General features: G+C 50.2%; 8 protein-coding genes across 8 annotated transcripts; 4 read left to right on the forward strand and 4 right to left on the reverse strand.

Annotated features, from left to right (window-relative positions):
- Positions 1 to 933: 933 nt before the first annotated feature.
- On the forward strand, positions 934 to 2,023 carry P175DRAFT_0535638 (uncharacterized protein; the record flags this gene model as incomplete). The annotated part of the gene is made up of 4 exons (XM_040900240.1): positions 934 to 945; positions 1,006 to 1,120; positions 1,467 to 1,639; positions 1,706 to 2,023. The coding sequence occupies 4 exons, from the start codon at positions 934 to 936 to the stop codon at positions 2,021 to 2,023; spliced, it is 618 nt and encodes a 205-aa protein (XP_040749287.1).
- Positions 2,024 to 2,418: 395 nt separating this feature from the next.
- Positions 2,419 to 4,555, forward strand: P175DRAFT_0560585 (uncharacterized protein; the record flags this gene model as incomplete). The annotated part of the gene is made up of 5 exons (XM_040900993.1): positions 2,419 to 2,502; positions 2,532 to 2,672; positions 2,753 to 2,934; positions 3,002 to 3,094; positions 4,283 to 4,555. 5 exons carry the CDS (start codon positions 2,419 to 2,421, stop codon positions 4,440 to 4,442), a joined length of 660 nt encoding a protein of 219 aa, XP_040749288.1. The 3' UTR covers positions 4,443 to 4,555.
- Positions 4,556 to 5,128: 573 nt separating this feature from the next.
- P175DRAFT_0535640 (uncharacterized protein) lies at positions 5,129 to 5,664 on the reverse strand (the record flags this gene model as incomplete). Its single annotated transcript, XM_040900241.1, has 2 exons — positions 5,129 to 5,332; positions 5,479 to 5,664. 2 exons carry the CDS (start codon positions 5,662 to 5,664, stop codon positions 5,129 to 5,131), a joined length of 390 nt encoding a protein of 129 aa, XP_040749289.1.
- A 520-nt stretch (positions 5,665 to 6,184) lies between these two features.
- P175DRAFT_0445369 (EXPERA domain-containing protein) lies at positions 6,185 to 7,037 on the forward strand (the record flags this gene model as incomplete). Its single annotated transcript, XM_040894278.1, has 4 exons — positions 6,185 to 6,257; positions 6,360 to 6,554; positions 6,683 to 6,835; positions 6,967 to 7,037. The coding sequence occupies 4 exons, from the start codon at positions 6,185 to 6,187 to the stop codon at positions 7,035 to 7,037; spliced, it is 492 nt and encodes a 163-aa protein (XP_040749290.1).
- A 1,211-nt stretch (positions 7,038 to 8,248) lies between these two features.
- On the reverse strand, positions 8,249 to 9,287 carry ddiA (putative DNA damage-inducible v-SNARE binding protein Ddi1). The gene has a single exon (XM_040897920.1). It carries the CDS (start codon positions 8,988 to 8,990, stop codon positions 8,406 to 8,408), a length of 585 nt encoding a protein of 194 aa, XP_040749291.1. The 5' UTR covers positions 8,991 to 9,287; the 3' UTR covers positions 8,249 to 8,405.
- Positions 9,288 to 9,936: 649 nt separating this feature from the next.
- P175DRAFT_0512093 (uncharacterized protein) lies at positions 9,937 to 11,276 on the reverse strand (the record flags this gene model as incomplete). The annotated part of the gene is made up of 7 exons (XM_040898635.1): positions 9,937 to 10,168; positions 10,230 to 10,333; positions 10,362 to 10,447; positions 10,470 to 10,568; positions 10,631 to 10,717; positions 10,758 to 10,947; positions 11,043 to 11,276. The coding sequence occupies 7 exons, from the start codon at positions 11,274 to 11,276 to the stop codon at positions 9,937 to 9,939; spliced, it is 1,032 nt and encodes a 343-aa protein (XP_040749292.1).
- Positions 11,277 to 11,702: 426 nt separating this feature from the next.
- Positions 11,703 to 14,913, reverse strand: P175DRAFT_0504653 (putative C6 and C2H2 transcription factor RegA-like). The gene is made up of 8 exons (XM_040897921.1): positions 14,701 to 14,913; positions 14,590 to 14,644; positions 14,294 to 14,538; positions 13,996 to 14,238; positions 13,168 to 13,949; positions 12,974 to 13,108; positions 12,799 to 12,923; positions 11,703 to 12,745 (listed from the first exon to the last, which is right to left on the reverse strand). Exons 1-8 carry the CDS (start codon positions 14,822 to 14,824, stop codon positions 11,710 to 11,712), a joined length of 2,745 nt encoding a protein of 914 aa, XP_040749293.1. The 5' UTR covers positions 14,825 to 14,913; the 3' UTR covers positions 11,703 to 11,709.
- A 238-nt stretch (positions 14,914 to 15,151) lies between these two features.
- On the forward strand, positions 15,152 to 16,420 carry P175DRAFT_0486737 (DODA-type extradiol aromatic ring-opening family dioxygenase). The gene is made up of 3 exons (XM_040895641.1): positions 15,152 to 15,292; positions 15,348 to 15,478; positions 15,543 to 16,420. The coding sequence occupies exons 1-3, from the start codon at positions 15,289 to 15,291 to the stop codon at positions 16,266 to 16,268; spliced, it is 861 nt and encodes a 286-aa protein (XP_040749294.1). The 5' UTR covers positions 15,152 to 15,288; the 3' UTR covers positions 16,269 to 16,420.

Raw genomic sequence — 16,420 nt, forward strand, 5'->3', positions numbered from 1 at the left:
GCCTCCACATAACCTCGTCATCGCGATAAAGCTCTTTCTCAAGGATTGAGTGGATGAATCAAACGATATGGTCGCAGCAGCATAGCATATGTGCACCTACCGGGGCGGTTTCGCTCAGACTGCTATCCCTTTCATCTCCGGGCCGACAAGCTCGCAATGGAGATGCGCAAGGTTATCCATGACGGATTTATTTTTCTAAAAAAAAGGTGAAATAAAAATAAATAAAAATGAGAAAGAAGAAAGAAAAAAAGAAAAGAAAGGCGTTTCTGCGATGCCAGGGCGAGCAGGGGTATGTCGGTGCCGGATGAAGTACGAACATCTAGATTGGAACGGAGGTCGTAAAGGGGGGCGGGTGAGGGGCATACGCAGGCCAGCAAGCCACTCAAAGGAAGGGAAGGACTTGAAGAAGCAAAAGGAACAGAACGGAGTAATAGGAGGAAAGGAGCATCATACGGAGTTGAGTCCGCGATGGCCACAAGAAGGGAAAGAGAGGCGGTCAAGAGAGAAAGAGAGAGAGAGAGAGAGAGAGAGAAAGAGGCCTGCGACGGGTCATCCTCGGGTGGTCGACCTCACAACTTCTGCAACTTGTATCGAACAACGATACTCCATAGTACCTCCCTCATGGACGCGATTATCAGGATGATTGGGTCTTCCCTCCAGCGATTGGAACAGTACTAAGCACCTTCGTCTGTCTCTGCTCCCGGCCTGTTCCGGGGGACTGGCACTTGCATCTGTATTCATTCCGTCCACTTCTGGCGCAGTTTCACCGCTCGGTCTGGTGCAATTAGAACGAACGATAAGAAAGCCGAGAGACCGCAGGAGGACGGGCAAGTGGAACCGTATAGCATGCTCGTTAGTTAGCCCGATACATTAACTATTAACTTTTGAGTCTGTTTCGTGCACTATAACGGGTTGGCGCTGGATCGCAGGAAAATGCCCTCCGCGGTAATTAGCTGCCTGAGCAGAGCAGCAGCAGCTCCCGGTAGCTTTGCTATCTTGCATTAGCCCTTGCATGGCTTGGGAGAAGTTGGTAAAATCCCGGTTTCAAGGACTCCTATTCCCTTGTGGTACCTTGGTCTTGATGGGTTTATTGGATGTTCCACATATGCAACCACGATCGGTAAGTAATTACGGCAGTCCTGTACATACATAGACAGTAGCTGCACGGATACTGCAGTAACAAACTCTTTCTGAGTTTCGGTTGGTGGAGAGTAAATTGTTCTTAAATGATTGATAAGGTATAATGCAGCAAGCACACTCCGTGCGACACTAGTCTGGAAGGAATCGATGTATCTGGCCTTTTTGCCATTGTTTTATTGCCTAGGCGAGATCGAGCGATGTTTTTTGGCCTTGGTAGCACCTTAAATTATTGAATTGAACCGGGGTATTCATCTCCGCCGAACAAGGGGTCCTCAGGAAACTACTGTAGCTTCCCCAGTCAACGAGTTGATATCCTGATCAATGAGAGCGTCATCGCTGGGCCAGACTTGCGCCCCCTGACGAAGCGGAATTCCAGGGTCGCACATGGGTTTTGCGAGATGGGAGGTCTGTGGCTGTCCCTGTAAGAGAAAAGTCCTATCTATCAACTCCCTTGCCCTCGGTTTCTCGATATCATTGGTCTTCAGCATGTTCGACTAGGGTGTGAGGGACAGTCCAAGCCGATGCGCTTGTTTCAAGCCAGGCCCATCTCATTTCGGAAATACAGTCCAATGCCCGTAGTTTATCCAGTGTTCCCCACAACGGTACATTTCTCGACTGGGGAGAGCCAGAAAATTATGTATCTGTCGAATTCGGGTGTCTAGAAACTTTTCCAGGCCGTTTTCGAAGACCCATCGAAGCCTCGAAGGAAGCGCTCGCAGCTAAGTCTGCTCCGATAAGCGTAATAATACCCAGAGACGGCTTAACCTGCATGCACCGCGCACAGTGTGCAGGCTCCGTTGTTATTCCAGATTCGCTCGAAGAACCTGGGTGGTCTCTCAGCAACCTGAGTGGGGATGAAATTTCAACCGAGACTGCGAAATGAAATGAACCGAGCGTCCGACATATTGCCTAAAATCTTTATCATTTGTCGGTATCTACCATGAACTTCACATGTACTACAATCGGGAGCTCATCTTGAGGTCGCCACTTTTTCGAGGTAATAGGATGGGAAATCAATTGACCCAAGGACGCCCAATACTGTCCTCTGTTTTGGTTTCTGTTGTTTTATTGTGTTTCATTGCACATGAATCCACTTAGCTCAAGAAATGTCAAAGGAATGACGAAGGAGTCGCAAGGCTGATGATGCCAATGAGCAAGAGGTGGCAACTTGACAAAACAATTCGCAGTACGGAGTAGTTAGTTAGTCCCTTGTAGGTTGTAACTCCCGGCGGTCAAACTTCTGTAACTAACTTCCGGGGAAACTACCGCCAAGGTAATATGAGAGGAGCGCTTCTCGGGTTCTGGGGACTAGCCCACTTCAATTTCGAGACTATTAGATGGCACGAAATGGACTATGATTGGGTTGGTGGGTTATAGTCTGACACTAAAAGCCATCTTCCCGTGGCCTGCCTGCCCCGACGAATTCGAGGGCGGGCCGGGCCAAGTTCACAAAAGCGTTAGTGGCAGAAATCGGCCATCGGAAGTTCGAGAGGAATTGCTCGATCGGGTTATTAGGCTGGATCCTGCATGCTGTGATTATGCTGATGGCTGAAAGATATGAGAAACGCATCCTTCCTGCTGGGAACAGATACAGACACGACAATCCCTGTAGTACCTGACGGTAACAATGAAATCAGACCGATTTCCGGTCCAGGATGGCATAGACCGCAAAGTACTTCCAGGACGAGGAGGGGGGGTTGAGTTGACACCCTGGACTTTCCCACGGACTTTTGCACTACTCGAACTTCACCTCTCCGTCCCAACTTATGGATTTGGCAAAAGTCCAGAGTTGCGGTGAGGGGGTCCTTCTTTGGCTATTATATGCCTCACTGATAATGTAAAACCAAGGCCGATCAGCCAGCATGGGTCGTCCGTCGTATTCGGACCTAAAATCTCCCACTCTCCAGACCCCAGGCTCCGGACGTGAGAATATGGCTCATGTTCCACAAACCCGGTAAGCTTCAAGGGCCAGGTTGAGATATTCTGCAAGGCCAAAAAGGGCCAAAAAAGCAAAGTGGTGTGTTAGCAAGAAGTTATTCAGACTATACATCTCATTTGAGACACACTAAACTTTACTAACCGATACAACCGGATTTCGTACAGAATACGATCCACGCGGCTAAGCTTAAGCTATGCTTAGGGAATCTCAGACGCGTGCATTTGAAAAAGCAATTATCCTCTTAGGATGACTTCTGTGTTATCTTTAAGTTGGTTTTTTTTTTTTTTTTTTTTTTTTTTTGCTTTCCCATCGGCTTGGATCTGGCGAACAGCTGGAGATGAGAAGAAGGAGAAGAAGAAGAAGAAGAAGAAGAAGAAGTGATGTTTTTTTGTCCACAACGATCCCAGTCACATGACCACACAACAACACTAGAAATGAAATACCGCTCTATCACAACATTACTTCCTGACTGCCTGTTCCCTACCTCATAGCTTTAAGGCTATACACATACAATGGTCTGACAAACGAGATACTTTAGTACCTGTCTCTTCAACCGTTGAGCTGTTCGTCTGAGGTCCTATGGTCCCCGCGCTTCTACGCAGCTGCTCGCTTGTGGTATGCAATGCTTTCACAGTAGCATCTCTTTTGAGTGTTCCCTGCATTTTCTATATCATTCACTGTTTCGTATTCTATTCTGCTTTCAGCATGGTCTGCTTGTCGCTTCGTCTAATCCAGTGTCAATAGATCTGCCAAAATCGCGGTCTAGAGGAACTACAAATGGTCATTGACCAGGGTGAGGGAATCATAACCTGTCCTGGACATGGATAGAGTCAAAGCTATAAGCCATTTCAACTACTCCTTGCCGACTATCCTCCTGTGGGTTGCTCTGTGATGGTAATTGGAATTTCTTGTATATTCTTAAGTATGGTATTAGGTGGGTTGATTTTATTTATTTATGAACGTTGGAAGGTACATAGTATTATACCCTTCCAATCCACAGGGAATTAGCCCAATCCCATAAAATGACTATTATTTCTTTAAATCCCCCCCCCCCCCCCCCGAAACCCTGTATCAGAAGAAGACATTTCATTTGTGACCAACACACTGCGCGGAATCGATCCAGGACTCCGCGAGACAGATCCCACTGCCAATACCATTGCCTTCGCCTCATCCAAGCAAGCATGGCGTACAGAACCACACCAGCCTGTTCGAAGCAATGTCCTCGGAGACTCGTCCTAGCCATTCTTGGACTCTCTGCCCTGATGACTACGGCCTCCGCAGTGGCCCTCCCTCCCCCCCACTGAGCTCACCCCCGCTGGTATATATCTACAACCTCGCCATCAGGTCCAATGCTACTCCCTGAACAGGGTTGCAACCAGTATCGTTTAAGGGTGGTGGACAGTTTAAGCTATGGGTCTATAAGAATCGAAGCTGCACAGGGAACCCAGTTACATGGCTGGAAATTGATACCTAGGTACAAGGTCATCCTCCGTAATTTATACGTCACATCTACCTATTATTTAGGATATGTTGCTTGTGCAAATGCTATATAACTGACAGGACCCACACTGCGAGCTATATAAGAGGAGGTGAATGCAACCTCCTGCACCCTTATCACCACCCCCTGAAAGCGGGAACCACAACCCTGGAAGCTACGAGAGGGGGTACAGGACAGGCCCCAGGGGCATTTCGATCCGCATGTCCGGGTCAAAGTACTCCGTAGAGGTAGAGTCAAGCAAGTTCTTAGATTGATCAAGCATTGACTAGTTACAGGAAAGCAAAGAAAAGACCAGAAAGCGAGGCAAGATGATACCAACGGGATCTCCTCCGACTTAGGGCTGAACAGTCGCATAACCACAGGAATAATATCGTCGAAACGGATGGGCAAAGGGCTCTTCCTTACTCCCAATACATTCACTACCTAGGTACCCCACCACCCTAGCTAGGTACTGATGCCTGACATCCCCCCTCTTATTTTGCGAGGTCCAGAGCTGGCTGTCCCGGGGTCATCTCTGTGCCAAACTCTGGTGTGTACGGAGTATATATACCTCAAGGATGCACTGCGGCAGCCTTTTCCAGGCCTTGGTCCAGGTCTTTGATCAGGTCATCGATATGCTCCGTTCCTGCGGACAGCCGGATCAAGTCATCAGTAGCACCTATCCCTAGCCGCTCTGCGTCCGTTCGGTGGCTTGGATGGATTACGATTGTCTTGGAATCGCCAACACTGAAAAACTCGCTGGTCAGTTTCGGGACCTATAGTCCATGCAGCAATTGGGGGATCCCTCTACTAACTTGGCTGTATGTCCAATCAAGTCGAGGCTGTCCGTCAGCAGCAATCCCGCCTACTGTCTGCCCTCGACTGTTCCAACCCCCCCCCCCCCCCCCCCCTTACCAAAAACCTTTGTGCGAGCTGATGAGATCCATGGTCCTCTAGGCCATTCTCTACTGCGGAGGTCGGATAGGATATCTTCCACCGGCGCTGTATCAATCCCCAGTACGTGGCAAGCACTCTTTTCCACCAGACGCGCTTCGTCATAGTCCACACTTAGCAGCGGCGAGGGCAGATGGAGGATGTGGCCACCCATTATCGAGAAAGAAAGATGCCGAAACATGCGCAATTCCACGCGGAGGGATCAGCATGAATCCAATAAATCCGAACAAGGCACTTCTTCCTCCTGGCCACCCACAAATCAGCTTTGGATAGGCTAGCGACAATGGGCCCGTACGAGATTTGAACCCAGCTGTTAGAGCCTGCGGATTATGCTCTCATGTCGATAGAAGCCCTGCCTGCCTCAAAATCCGGAAGATTATCTATATATTCTTCGGCCTTGTTCTGGGTAGTTGGGAGTCAACGCAACCATCACCATGCAAGCACACTGTAATAGTTAGAAGATGTACAGCTTATGAAGAACATGCCACATATTGCAAGATATATACAGATTTCATCTAGAATATAAACCCACGCAACTAAGCTTCAGCTTCTGTTGTTTTGTTTTCCCCAGTCACATCACATGACCACGCGACAACATCCTCAAATCTGGACTTGTTGCAATATTTTTATTCTTCCCAATAATCTCTGTAGATAATCGTCTCTCTCCTCCCACCATGGATCTTTGGAGCCGAAAACGCGACCTAATCTATTTCGGGTTCTTTGCAATCCACATTCCTATCATCTTTCGTAAGTGTTGCTGCTTCGTATGCTATTGATTGTACGGAGTAACCTGGGACAGGACAGGCGACAACAACAATACTAACACCGGCATGGAATGATATCTGCTAGTGGTTGACACTGTCCCTCTCCTCCCGTCCTTCCTCAGGACAGATCTCTCTCTCCAATTGCGCAGCTACTACATCGAGACCTTCCGCGACAAGTTCTTCGAAGGTCCCGTCCCGGCCTGGTTCACGAGCTACATATGGATGGAACTATGCTACCATGTCCCGCTGAGTGCGTGGGCTCTAGTCGCGCTGCTCCGAGGTATGTACCGCAATCCATGCTTCAGAGTATAGCAGGAGTGCGGATTCTAATCTTGGCTCTTGTGTCTTGACTCCCGCTGGCATACCATACCATACCATACGATATCTGACTACTCGATATACCTACAGATGACCCCCTGGTCCCAGTTCACCTCCTCGTGTTCGGGATCCAATCGTTTCTCACCTCGCTGACCTGCCTCGTCGAAGTATGGGGCTGGGATGATCGCACCGTAACTGAAAAGCAAAATATCACCATGCTCTACGGACCCTATGTTGCTCTCGGTAGGTTTTTGTTCCTTCGCTTTCTCACTGCCCTTTTCTCTCTCCTCTCCTCCTATCCTTGACTTTGACTACTTTGGACCTGAGAACCTTGGGTCTGAAGAGGATCGGAACCTGAGCTAACCTCACTTTAGGCGGGTTGATGGCGCTGGATATGTTCTTCCGGCTGCGTGGCAGATTGCTCCCCAAGCCGAAACAGGAGTAGAGCAGCGCAGAGCTTGTGAATGCGCTCGAATTCGCATACCTATTCCGGAACGAGGTCTGTATCACTGGATCTCCCCACTCATTCTCCTGGCCGGGGTCCGAAGAAGCCTATCCGAGTGGTGTGATCATCATCATCATATCGCCCAAATATATGTAAATATACATACAGGACAGTAATCAAATAATACAAAAAAATCGACTCTTATTCTTTGTGGTTGTCATTCTCCAACAGAGTCTTGATCCTTTCAAAGACGTGGTAAATAAGTAGAGGATAGGGTAAACAGCCGCAAAAGTTTCTGGACCATACATATGGAGAGAGAGAGAGAGAGAGAAAAAAAAAAGAAAAGAAAAGAAAAACTGATGCCGCAAATTCACTAGTCAATCCCAATCATAGGCTTCTAGCCTGATAAAAAAAAAAAAAAAACGCCTGCCGACCATTTCGAATAAATAATGAATACAGCGGGTACCGGAGATACCTATTCTAGAATATTCAGTCATCTTGGAAACCCGGGGCTGCGGAGTGCAGCAAGTAAAGTGATCAACTCCACCAATACCAGACAATAATTGGAAGAGATCCGGGCAGAATACCCTGGCACCGGAACAAATGCCGCCAAACATAGCCTGGGATTCCATGTCCAACATGGGCCAGGTCGATCAGATCAGGAACCCAATCGCCCCGTCCAGGTCTCCGTTAGCTGCATCCAGGGCCCGCATGGCCTCCTCGCGAGTAAATCCAAGTTCGGTGATCTTCGCTACGGAGTCCTGCGGCCAGCGCGATGACTGGGTGGGAGCTGGGCGGGACGAAGATATCGCCGCGGCTGCGTTGGAACCACTCGACCCCTGCCCGCTGGCGGCTGGATGGGTGACGGCACCCGTTCGAGCGCCGACCTCGGCGCCATCCGCACCTTTGACCACAGGCTCGTCTTGGAATTCTTCCATGAGGTGTTTGGGGATGTCGGCCTCGCCGAGGAACGGAACGGCTTGATCCTGAATCACGAGGGCATTCTGCCTCAAATCAATACACGCTTGATGTCGCCTCAGCATGTCCAACCCCAGGAGAAGATCGATATGCTTCCCTTCCATGACCGTAAATGAGCACGGGAGGAACAAGCTCCCGATCTTGATCTGAGCGGAGTGGACGCGGCCCAAAATATTTGCGGTACCAACGCCTTTCGCAATACCTCCATAACGGGTATCTACCAAGCGCATGATGTTGCACGCGGTTGCGCACTCGGGAGACATGATGGTGACCTGGGCGCCCGAGTCGACGAAGGCATTGAGCTTGTGGCCGTTGACTTCGACGGGAATATACAGCATGGTTACACGACCAAAGGCTGTGTGGGGGGTACCTGTTAGCGGTGTGCATCTCTCATCCTGGCTTGGCCCATGCGACCTTTGACTTACACTCTGGATGGTGCTCCATGGCATTGTGCAGGTTCTCCGTGACGGCATTCTGACGGATGATCTCCTCGATCTCTTTCTGATTTTCGGGGTTGAACGGATCGGCATTCAGCATGGCGATCCGCGCCTCCTTCTCCGCCTCCTTCTGGGCCTCCTGCCGTTGTTGCGCGGTGAGCACCTCCCGGAATCGCTGAGGGTCCTGGGCCACTTCAGCCAATTCGGGATTCCGTTGTCGTACGGCGTCGCGCACGCGGGGATCGCCTAGGATGTGCAAGCGGATCATCTCGGGGTCTGGAGTCATTTGTTGCTGTCGTCGCTGGGTGTGCTGTTGGGCAGCAAGGGAGCTACTTGGGCCGGGCGCGGGGCGAGGCTGGGGAGGAGGAGGACCCCGAACCATCACATGAACCCCCAGCATATCTCCCTCTCCGATCCCGACTTGCTCGAGAGTCTTCGAATCATCGGCCAGGAGCTGATTATTATAGACGAGTCGTTGCGAGGAAGGAGGAATCGATGTTTCACTCTCCACGATGCTTTTGAGGAGGTCAATTGTCATATCCGGGCCCACCACCAAGGGAATCAAGTCCAGGTCGGCCTGGTCCGGTCGGATCACGTTCACCGTAATACGCCTGCATGATGTCTCAGGAACTGCTTATTAGCCAGAGTCCTTGCCGTTGGTGGCATGCATGGTCGGGGGGTTGACTTACATTGTGGCTCAGTCTGGTGCGGGGGAAAAAAAAAAAAAAACAACAAGGTTGAAAGGCGTTGAGGGGGTGAAGGCGGACCCGGAACGAGAGAGATTAAATGGAGTCTATCGTACACGGAAGGCTAGAAGGAAACAGTTGACGAAGTCCCACACGGAGTGATTGTTCTTGGAAGCGGCTGGATAGGATAGTTGGTGATGATAGGATTATATAGCGCAGGTGTGGAGGAGAGGTGGCTGGCTTCAACGGGAAGGAAGGGGCGTGGATGGCGGGGTTTCAGAGCAGACAGGAGCAAAGAGAGTAGAGACAGACAGGAAGAGAAAAGTAGAGAAGAAGAAGAAGAAGAAGAAGAAGAAGCAATTAGTTATCTATATTAAGGAACCAAAAGACAACCACCGACAAAACCCGCTCGGTTTCTGGACCTTGTAGGCAACCACCCGGGCCACAATGCGTCGTCATCTTAAGTCTGGATTTATACCCAAATCATTTATGCAATGAGAATCAAACTTATATATATATATATATATATATACCCAAAACTACGAATAATGTACTAGTCAAGTTACAAATAAATCCCCTCACAAAGAGACTCGCTGGGAAAGTTCCTCCGACAAGGCCGGCATCATGCAATCCTGATCAAGGACGGACAATCACACGAAGACAGGGCGAATCCTTACTGGAGTGGAATTGTCACAATAGTGTATTTTCTGACTAATGTAGCGCATGAGTGTCTGAGGAATAGAATGCATGAAATATCTCGGATCAGCGATCATATATTCCGTAGGTCAGTTGTGACGGTCAGAATTTCCCTCGCTGACTCCCTGGTGGACGGCTAACTATATCATCCTTGGTCAAGTCTTCGTTTCGCGCACCATCAAAATACATGTCTTCTAACCACTCTTGCAATGCAGGTCCTGGGATTTCTGCGGCAGATTCATCATCCGCTGTCCTGCACGAGTCTTGCCATCTCTTGCGTTTGATTAGCATGAAGCTGTCAAAGGGCGGCTGGCCGACGAAAAAGCTCAAAAAGCTAACAAGGTCGTTAATATCGTTCCAGGTTGTTTAACGTTTGGTAATTTTGCTTACCAGACAAGCCCATACTCCATAAATCTACACGATAGTCCAGGGGTTCTTCAAATATAACTTCAGGCGCCCGAACTGGTAGTGGGGTGTGAAGAGTTTGCCGAATAGTTGTCTGCAAAAAACGATTCACCAAAGTCTACAAGCTTGATTGACATTGACGACGGCCAAGGGAGGGAGCAGTACGAGGCAGGCCGGACAATATAGTTCGGTACACCAGGTTCTAGAGCTTTTCCATCGCTCCTTTGAACATGCCCCGATTTCTGGCTTCCCTAGCATCTCCATAAATTGCTCCTCAGGCATATTGTTCATACAAGGTACAGTAAGCGCTAAATTGCGCGGATGGATGTCTATATTATGTGAGTATCAGATATGATTCCTGAATGCAAATATGCAAGCATGTATGACCTACCTCCATGTCCAATATTATGTTGGTGCAGAGTGTCTAGTCCACCAAGAGCCTGTTTTGCAAATGGTTTTGGCGGCCTTGCCAGGAAGCCTGCCACCGGGAAAGTGTGCGTCGATTATATCAGGGATACTAGGCCCTAGGAGCTCGAATACAAGGCATTGATGTGTTCCATTTGGGCCTGATAAATCAAAGTCATCAAGCAGGCGCACGACGTGCTGAGGGCAAGGGTGAATAGATGCCAATCTCTTTATGACATGGAGTTCTCGATTTGCTTCACTATTCTCCCGTGCAGAAATACAGATCTTAACAGCCCCATAAGCCTCTTCTGTATGAGCAAGTTAGTGCTGATTAAGCCAGAAGCGCAGCCAGCAAGTGTAGTTTGTAACTATAACCTGCGGTCCCTTGCAGCCCAAACCGTCGAATAGCCTCCCCCGTCTAATTTGGGCAAAATCTTGTATCTCTTGTCCCTCAGAAAACTTCCCAACGCGATAGGATGGTCGCCACCTTTTCGGTAACGATGAAGAGGCTCAGCATCAACAGTAGTAGTATGCCGGAACTGGTCGATCCGAGGCCGTGAAAAGGAGGCGAAGTTGCAAGTGGTGGGCAGCTGTGGGATGCTCCAGGAGGAGATACCACGCCTTGAAATCATTTGAGGAGCAGCGCTACAAGCATAGTCAGTGCATTATGCTGATTTTTATATGTAAGTTGGATCTTTTCCAGATTGGCAATTGGCCGACCGCAGATGAGGTCACGGGGTTATCGCGGAACCACGGCTCTTCCGTGCCGATACTAAGCCCCTTCGGGTTAGCGGGTCTCATAGGGCAGAAATCCCTCCAGAAGTGGAGCTTTTACGATCCATCTAGATCTATAAATATTATACAGAGTACAGAGGAGTATCCAGAGTTTGACAATAAATAAAGTCTCATAAGAAATATAATATAAATGGAAGGATTAGAGCTTGTTAACTATGCTAGTAAGCAAGGAATCATTGTACAAACCATCATGATCATCTAGACAGAAGGACTAGAAAATAAGCTTTATTTTTTTTTTTTTGTATATATGTTATTATATTATCTTTCGATTTAGGGCAAAGGGACTGAACTGGATCGCGCCGCGGTGCCCAAATCCTTCATCAACTGGCAGAGGCCCTGAACCAACGGAGGCAGCGCGTCGGGAGAGGCGTCCGCCCGCAGAAGCCCCCGTGTTACATCCATGATCAGCCCAGGATCAGCAGCCACTACTGCGGGGCCTTGGAGACCGTGAAGAGCCGGACACCCCCGGCCAAAGGAGATGAATTTCTGCACGTCCGTGGTTTCCTCGCCGTCTAGGAAGACCATGGGCCACCGGTCGTCGCGGAGACGCGGGTCCGGATCCGGGTTCCTGGCAGCCACCTTAGTGTTTTGTGCTTTGGATACCACGCTGTAGGACCAGAAGGCAAGGCTGGCGTAGTACACGCCTACGGCCAGGAACCCGGTTAGCGATCCAGGTGGCATGGCCTTGGCGGCCCGGATCACTTGGCCGGCATGCCAGACGGCGCGACGCGAGTCTGCACTATTGATCCATTCCAACGCACTGTTATACACCCGTCGCGCCTCTTTCTTGTCCTCCTTGCCGGCGAAGAGCTGCAATTCTTCCAGGGACATGAAGAGGAACATGGAGATCACCTCGTACACCAGAGAAATCTCCGGTCCCGGCATATTCGCCCATTCGCAGCAGATCATACGGAAATGCTGCAGAACTTGAGATAGCTCCTGCTGTCGTGAGCTGATTACGAGGGCGCTCCAGTGCTTGGAGTTGCCCTGGGAAATCATTTTCAGCCGATGATACTCGCTAATCAGCGCCGCCATGGCATGCAGAATCACGAAGCCTGAGAGCTGGTAGTCAATCCGTCCCTGCCACTGCGACATATCCCTCAATGTGTCCACCAGCGACGGTAGTCGGTCTGCACCAGGAGTTGCAGTGGCTAGGTATATATCCCTCCATTCTGTTGCCGATCTAGCTTCCCACAACGGACGGATCATCGGGAATGGAAGCTCGAGGTCCGAATAGGAAATCAGGGGGTTGACATTTAACATCAAGGCTGATTGAGCATCGTGCAAGAATAGATGATGGGCCAGTCTGCCGTCGTCAGCCACAATTGTTAGGGAAATCTGGGTGGGAAATGAGTTAACCTCTTGAATGACTCTTGTTCCGCCCAGTCGCGCCATTTGCGCTCCAGGATTTCCGGTGTATCCTCTAGCAGTGGGATGATCGGGAGGTAGATGGAGCGTCGGAATCGAAGTCCGCGACGCAGCATCTGTTATAATCAGCCATGCATGCATATTGAAGACGACTCGCAGAGCATACCGTCAACAAAGGCTGCTGGAAACTTTCAGCAATTTCCGTCCTTCGCCTATTCCCACTCCAGATTCCAATATCGATCACTAACGCGAAGGTCTGCGATGCACGCAGGTCACGGATAGTCGTATTGTCGTTCTCATACTATACTCGTCAAGAGGCAAATCTAGATAAACATGCGGTAAAGGAAAATCAGGACACACCTTCACAGACATCTGTAGACGTGCTACTTCTTGCAGCGCATAACCCAACTTCCGGATGGTTGGGACAGTTGACCGAACTGCGGCCGCGGCCGCAATCACAGACAACATATCGGCATTTTGCTCATTGGGGCGAAACGTAGGCCCATGAATCCACGTGTCGACCTGTTGGCTTTGAAAAGCGAAAAAGTCTTGGATGAGACTATCGAGGAGTTCTGTGCTTGGAAACGACTTCATCATTCGACCCAAGTTGGCCCGTTGGCTAGTTTGGAGGACCATACCAAGAATGAGATCCCGACTGCCGGGGGAGAGCCGATCGCAAAGAACTTGGCGGTCTGCACGAACAGTCGTCTCCGGGCTGTCGATCGATTTGGGGACCGATAGATCGCCTTGGTTGGCAAAAGCGTGGTCCTCGTGCGCTGGTTTCCAGGCTGACAGCGACGAGCGTTGATAGGCTTCAGCGCCGAGAGCAATGCCGCCGCTGTCTGTATCAAAACGATCATTGGGTTCATCGGGGACCTGAGTCATAGCACTCACCGTCGTCGTGCCTTGAGCGTTGTACCGGTCAATCAAGCCAACGTCAATCTCGGTCAAGTCAAAGTCACAACTCAGGCTATGATCAAAGAGGCCATGCATGTAATCCGTCGGAGGGAAGGCTGCTGGGTCGAGTTCGCCAGGTCGCGATAGAGGCATGACCAACGAGTCGGGGATGAATTCGGGGAAAAAGGTTCCGTCGACACTGAAGATGCCGCTGTCATGATCCATAAGCGGAGAGACTGTGTTATCTGTGATCGTCAGCGTCGACTGAATACCAAGAATCACGCATCCTACCCTCGTATGCCACCGACATGATGATGTCTTCGGGGGCGGAATTCGGTTGCAGAGGTAGGTAGTTCTCCAATGAGACATCTGGTGTGACGATATGGCGGGAACTGCCCGGGTCAGTAATATTCTCAAGACCCCGGTGAATCGGAGACGAAATGGCATTCTGCGGGGGAGGGGAATCGATTTGCGAAGTTAGGTCGTGGTCGTGGTCGTGGTCGTGGTCGTCGTCATCTTGGACGTCATTCAAAGCTATACCAAATTATCAGCATACCCGAATCCACGACATTCATCAGCAAAGACGTACCTTGTTGCTCTGCTGACCCAGGAGCCTCGTTCGAGATCCCATCATGCCAATCGCAGTGGAGCTTCCGACTGCGGCAGCGACGACAGGGTTTCTCCTCGTCACATTTCAGTTTCGAGGTCGCACAGGCTTTACAGGCCTGGGATACGCGGCCGTTTTTCGCGAATGAGGCCGGTCGCTTTCGACTGGGATCGGGGGCATGGCTATGGCTATTGCTATGGCCAGCCGCATGGCGCTTTAACAGGTCCCTTTCCGGGGTATTAGTCAGGGAGCCAATATCTGGGGAAGAGGAGGCTCACGGTCGGGAAAATCCCTTATTGCAGACCTGGCACACATACGGTTTTTCTCGAGTATCTAGTCAGTGCAGTAGTCAGTATGATTGAATCAGAGAGAGCGCTTCCAGTACCAACGTGATCGAACATGTCGGATGAGATGGTCAGCACGGTTATAGCTTTTGCGACAGGCACCAAATCCGCATTTGAAGTAGCCCTGACGCGATTTGGAGGTAGACTGGAGCTGCGAGTCATCGGACATGGTGGAAGGACAGCATTTGTATGTGAGGGGAGGATACAGAGGATGTAAATTTTGAGGGGGAGGAAGTAAAGAGGGACGGACGGGAAATGTTGGGGGGGGATCTACATTACATTATACTGTGGAATACGGAGAACTATCAAGTACATACTCTAGTTATACTTATAGTTATACTCTAGTTATACTCTAGTTATACTCTAGTTATACTCTAGTTATACTCTAGTTATACTCTAGTTATACTCTAGTTATACTCTAGTATACTTATAGTTATACTTATACTCTAGTTATCCTCTAGTTATCCTCTAGTTATACTGATTCTTCCAGATGGTCCCGATCTTCAGGGTCGGGAGTCTCCTCCACATTCCGAGGGCACCAGTTCTCGATATTCTACTTGATAGTCTTAAATCTCGTGCGTTGTCACTATTAACGATCTCATCAAGTTGGTGCTTCAGATACTCACTCTCATCATGGGTAAGTCGACCTCTACCCTGCATCTTCTATTTGATATTTTAACTAATAAATATAGGCCTCACTCCTGTCCATTTCTTTTCCCATGGCTCCACCATGATGCTGGGGGAACAGTCCGAGTCGGCCGACTACTGGCGGAAATGCGGGGAGGAAGCCCTAGCCCGTAACATCCAGGGGGTGATTGTAATGGTACTACTAGGCATCTAAATCCACCCCCCCCCCCAACTCAGAGAAGAAAATACTAACAGAATAGGGTGCTCATTGGGACTGCCTCGGGGATCACATTGAAGTCGCCACCAACCCCAACCCAGGCAAATCCCCCGTGGCCTACGTCCGCCCCGACAAATACATCCAGTACGAGCTGAACCCGGACATCCCAACGGCCGAACGATGCATCGCCATGCTCGCCGCAGAGGGGTTCACTGTCCGCGGGAACCCGACCTTTGACTGGATCCACGACGTCTACCTGATTCTGATCCACATGTTCCCGGCCGGCTGCCCGCCAACCACCATCGTCTCCATGAACGCCCGCTACGATCCTCACTACCACGTGAAGGTGGGCGCCACCCTGCGTCCGCTCCGGCGGGAGAACTACCTGCTGATCGGCACGGGGGGCGCGGTGCATAACCTCTACCGCAACCGATGGGCGCCGATGCTACGGTTCCGGGACAACTTTGCCATGGAGACGCCGCCCGAGGACTGGGCGCTGGAATTCCGCCAGGCCGTCGAGGATGTGATTACCAAGACCTCCGGGCCGCAGCTGCGACGCGCCATGACGCGGCTGATGAAGCATCCGCAGTTCCGCGAGGCGCATGCTACCGATGACCATTTCATGGCCGCGATGTTTGTCGCGGGCGCGATGGGCGATTGGGAAGATGCCGGGACCGCGGCGGAGATGGGCGCGGAGAGCTGGGAGTTGACGAATATGTGCAATTCCCAGTTTACATTTGGATCGTGGGAGAAGGAAATAGCTGTTTAGGTTAGTTCTCTCATGTTTAGACCATAAGTATCCAAGGGACAACTACTGAGGCAGCTCTGTGAATTGTCAACTTGGGGATTATATATATATGTATAGATATATATGTACTTCGAGAAATGAAACTACCCCGTAACACAACAGAGCGCAGGAAT

The sequence above is a fragment of the Aspergillus ochraceoroseus genome, assembly GCF_002846915.1.
Source record: "Aspergillus ochraceoroseus IBT 24754 chromosome Unknown P175scaffold_9, whole genome shotgun sequence".
NCBI classification, from domain to species: Eukaryota; Fungi; Ascomycota; class Eurotiomycetes; order Eurotiales; family Aspergillaceae; genus Aspergillus; species Aspergillus ochraceoroseus.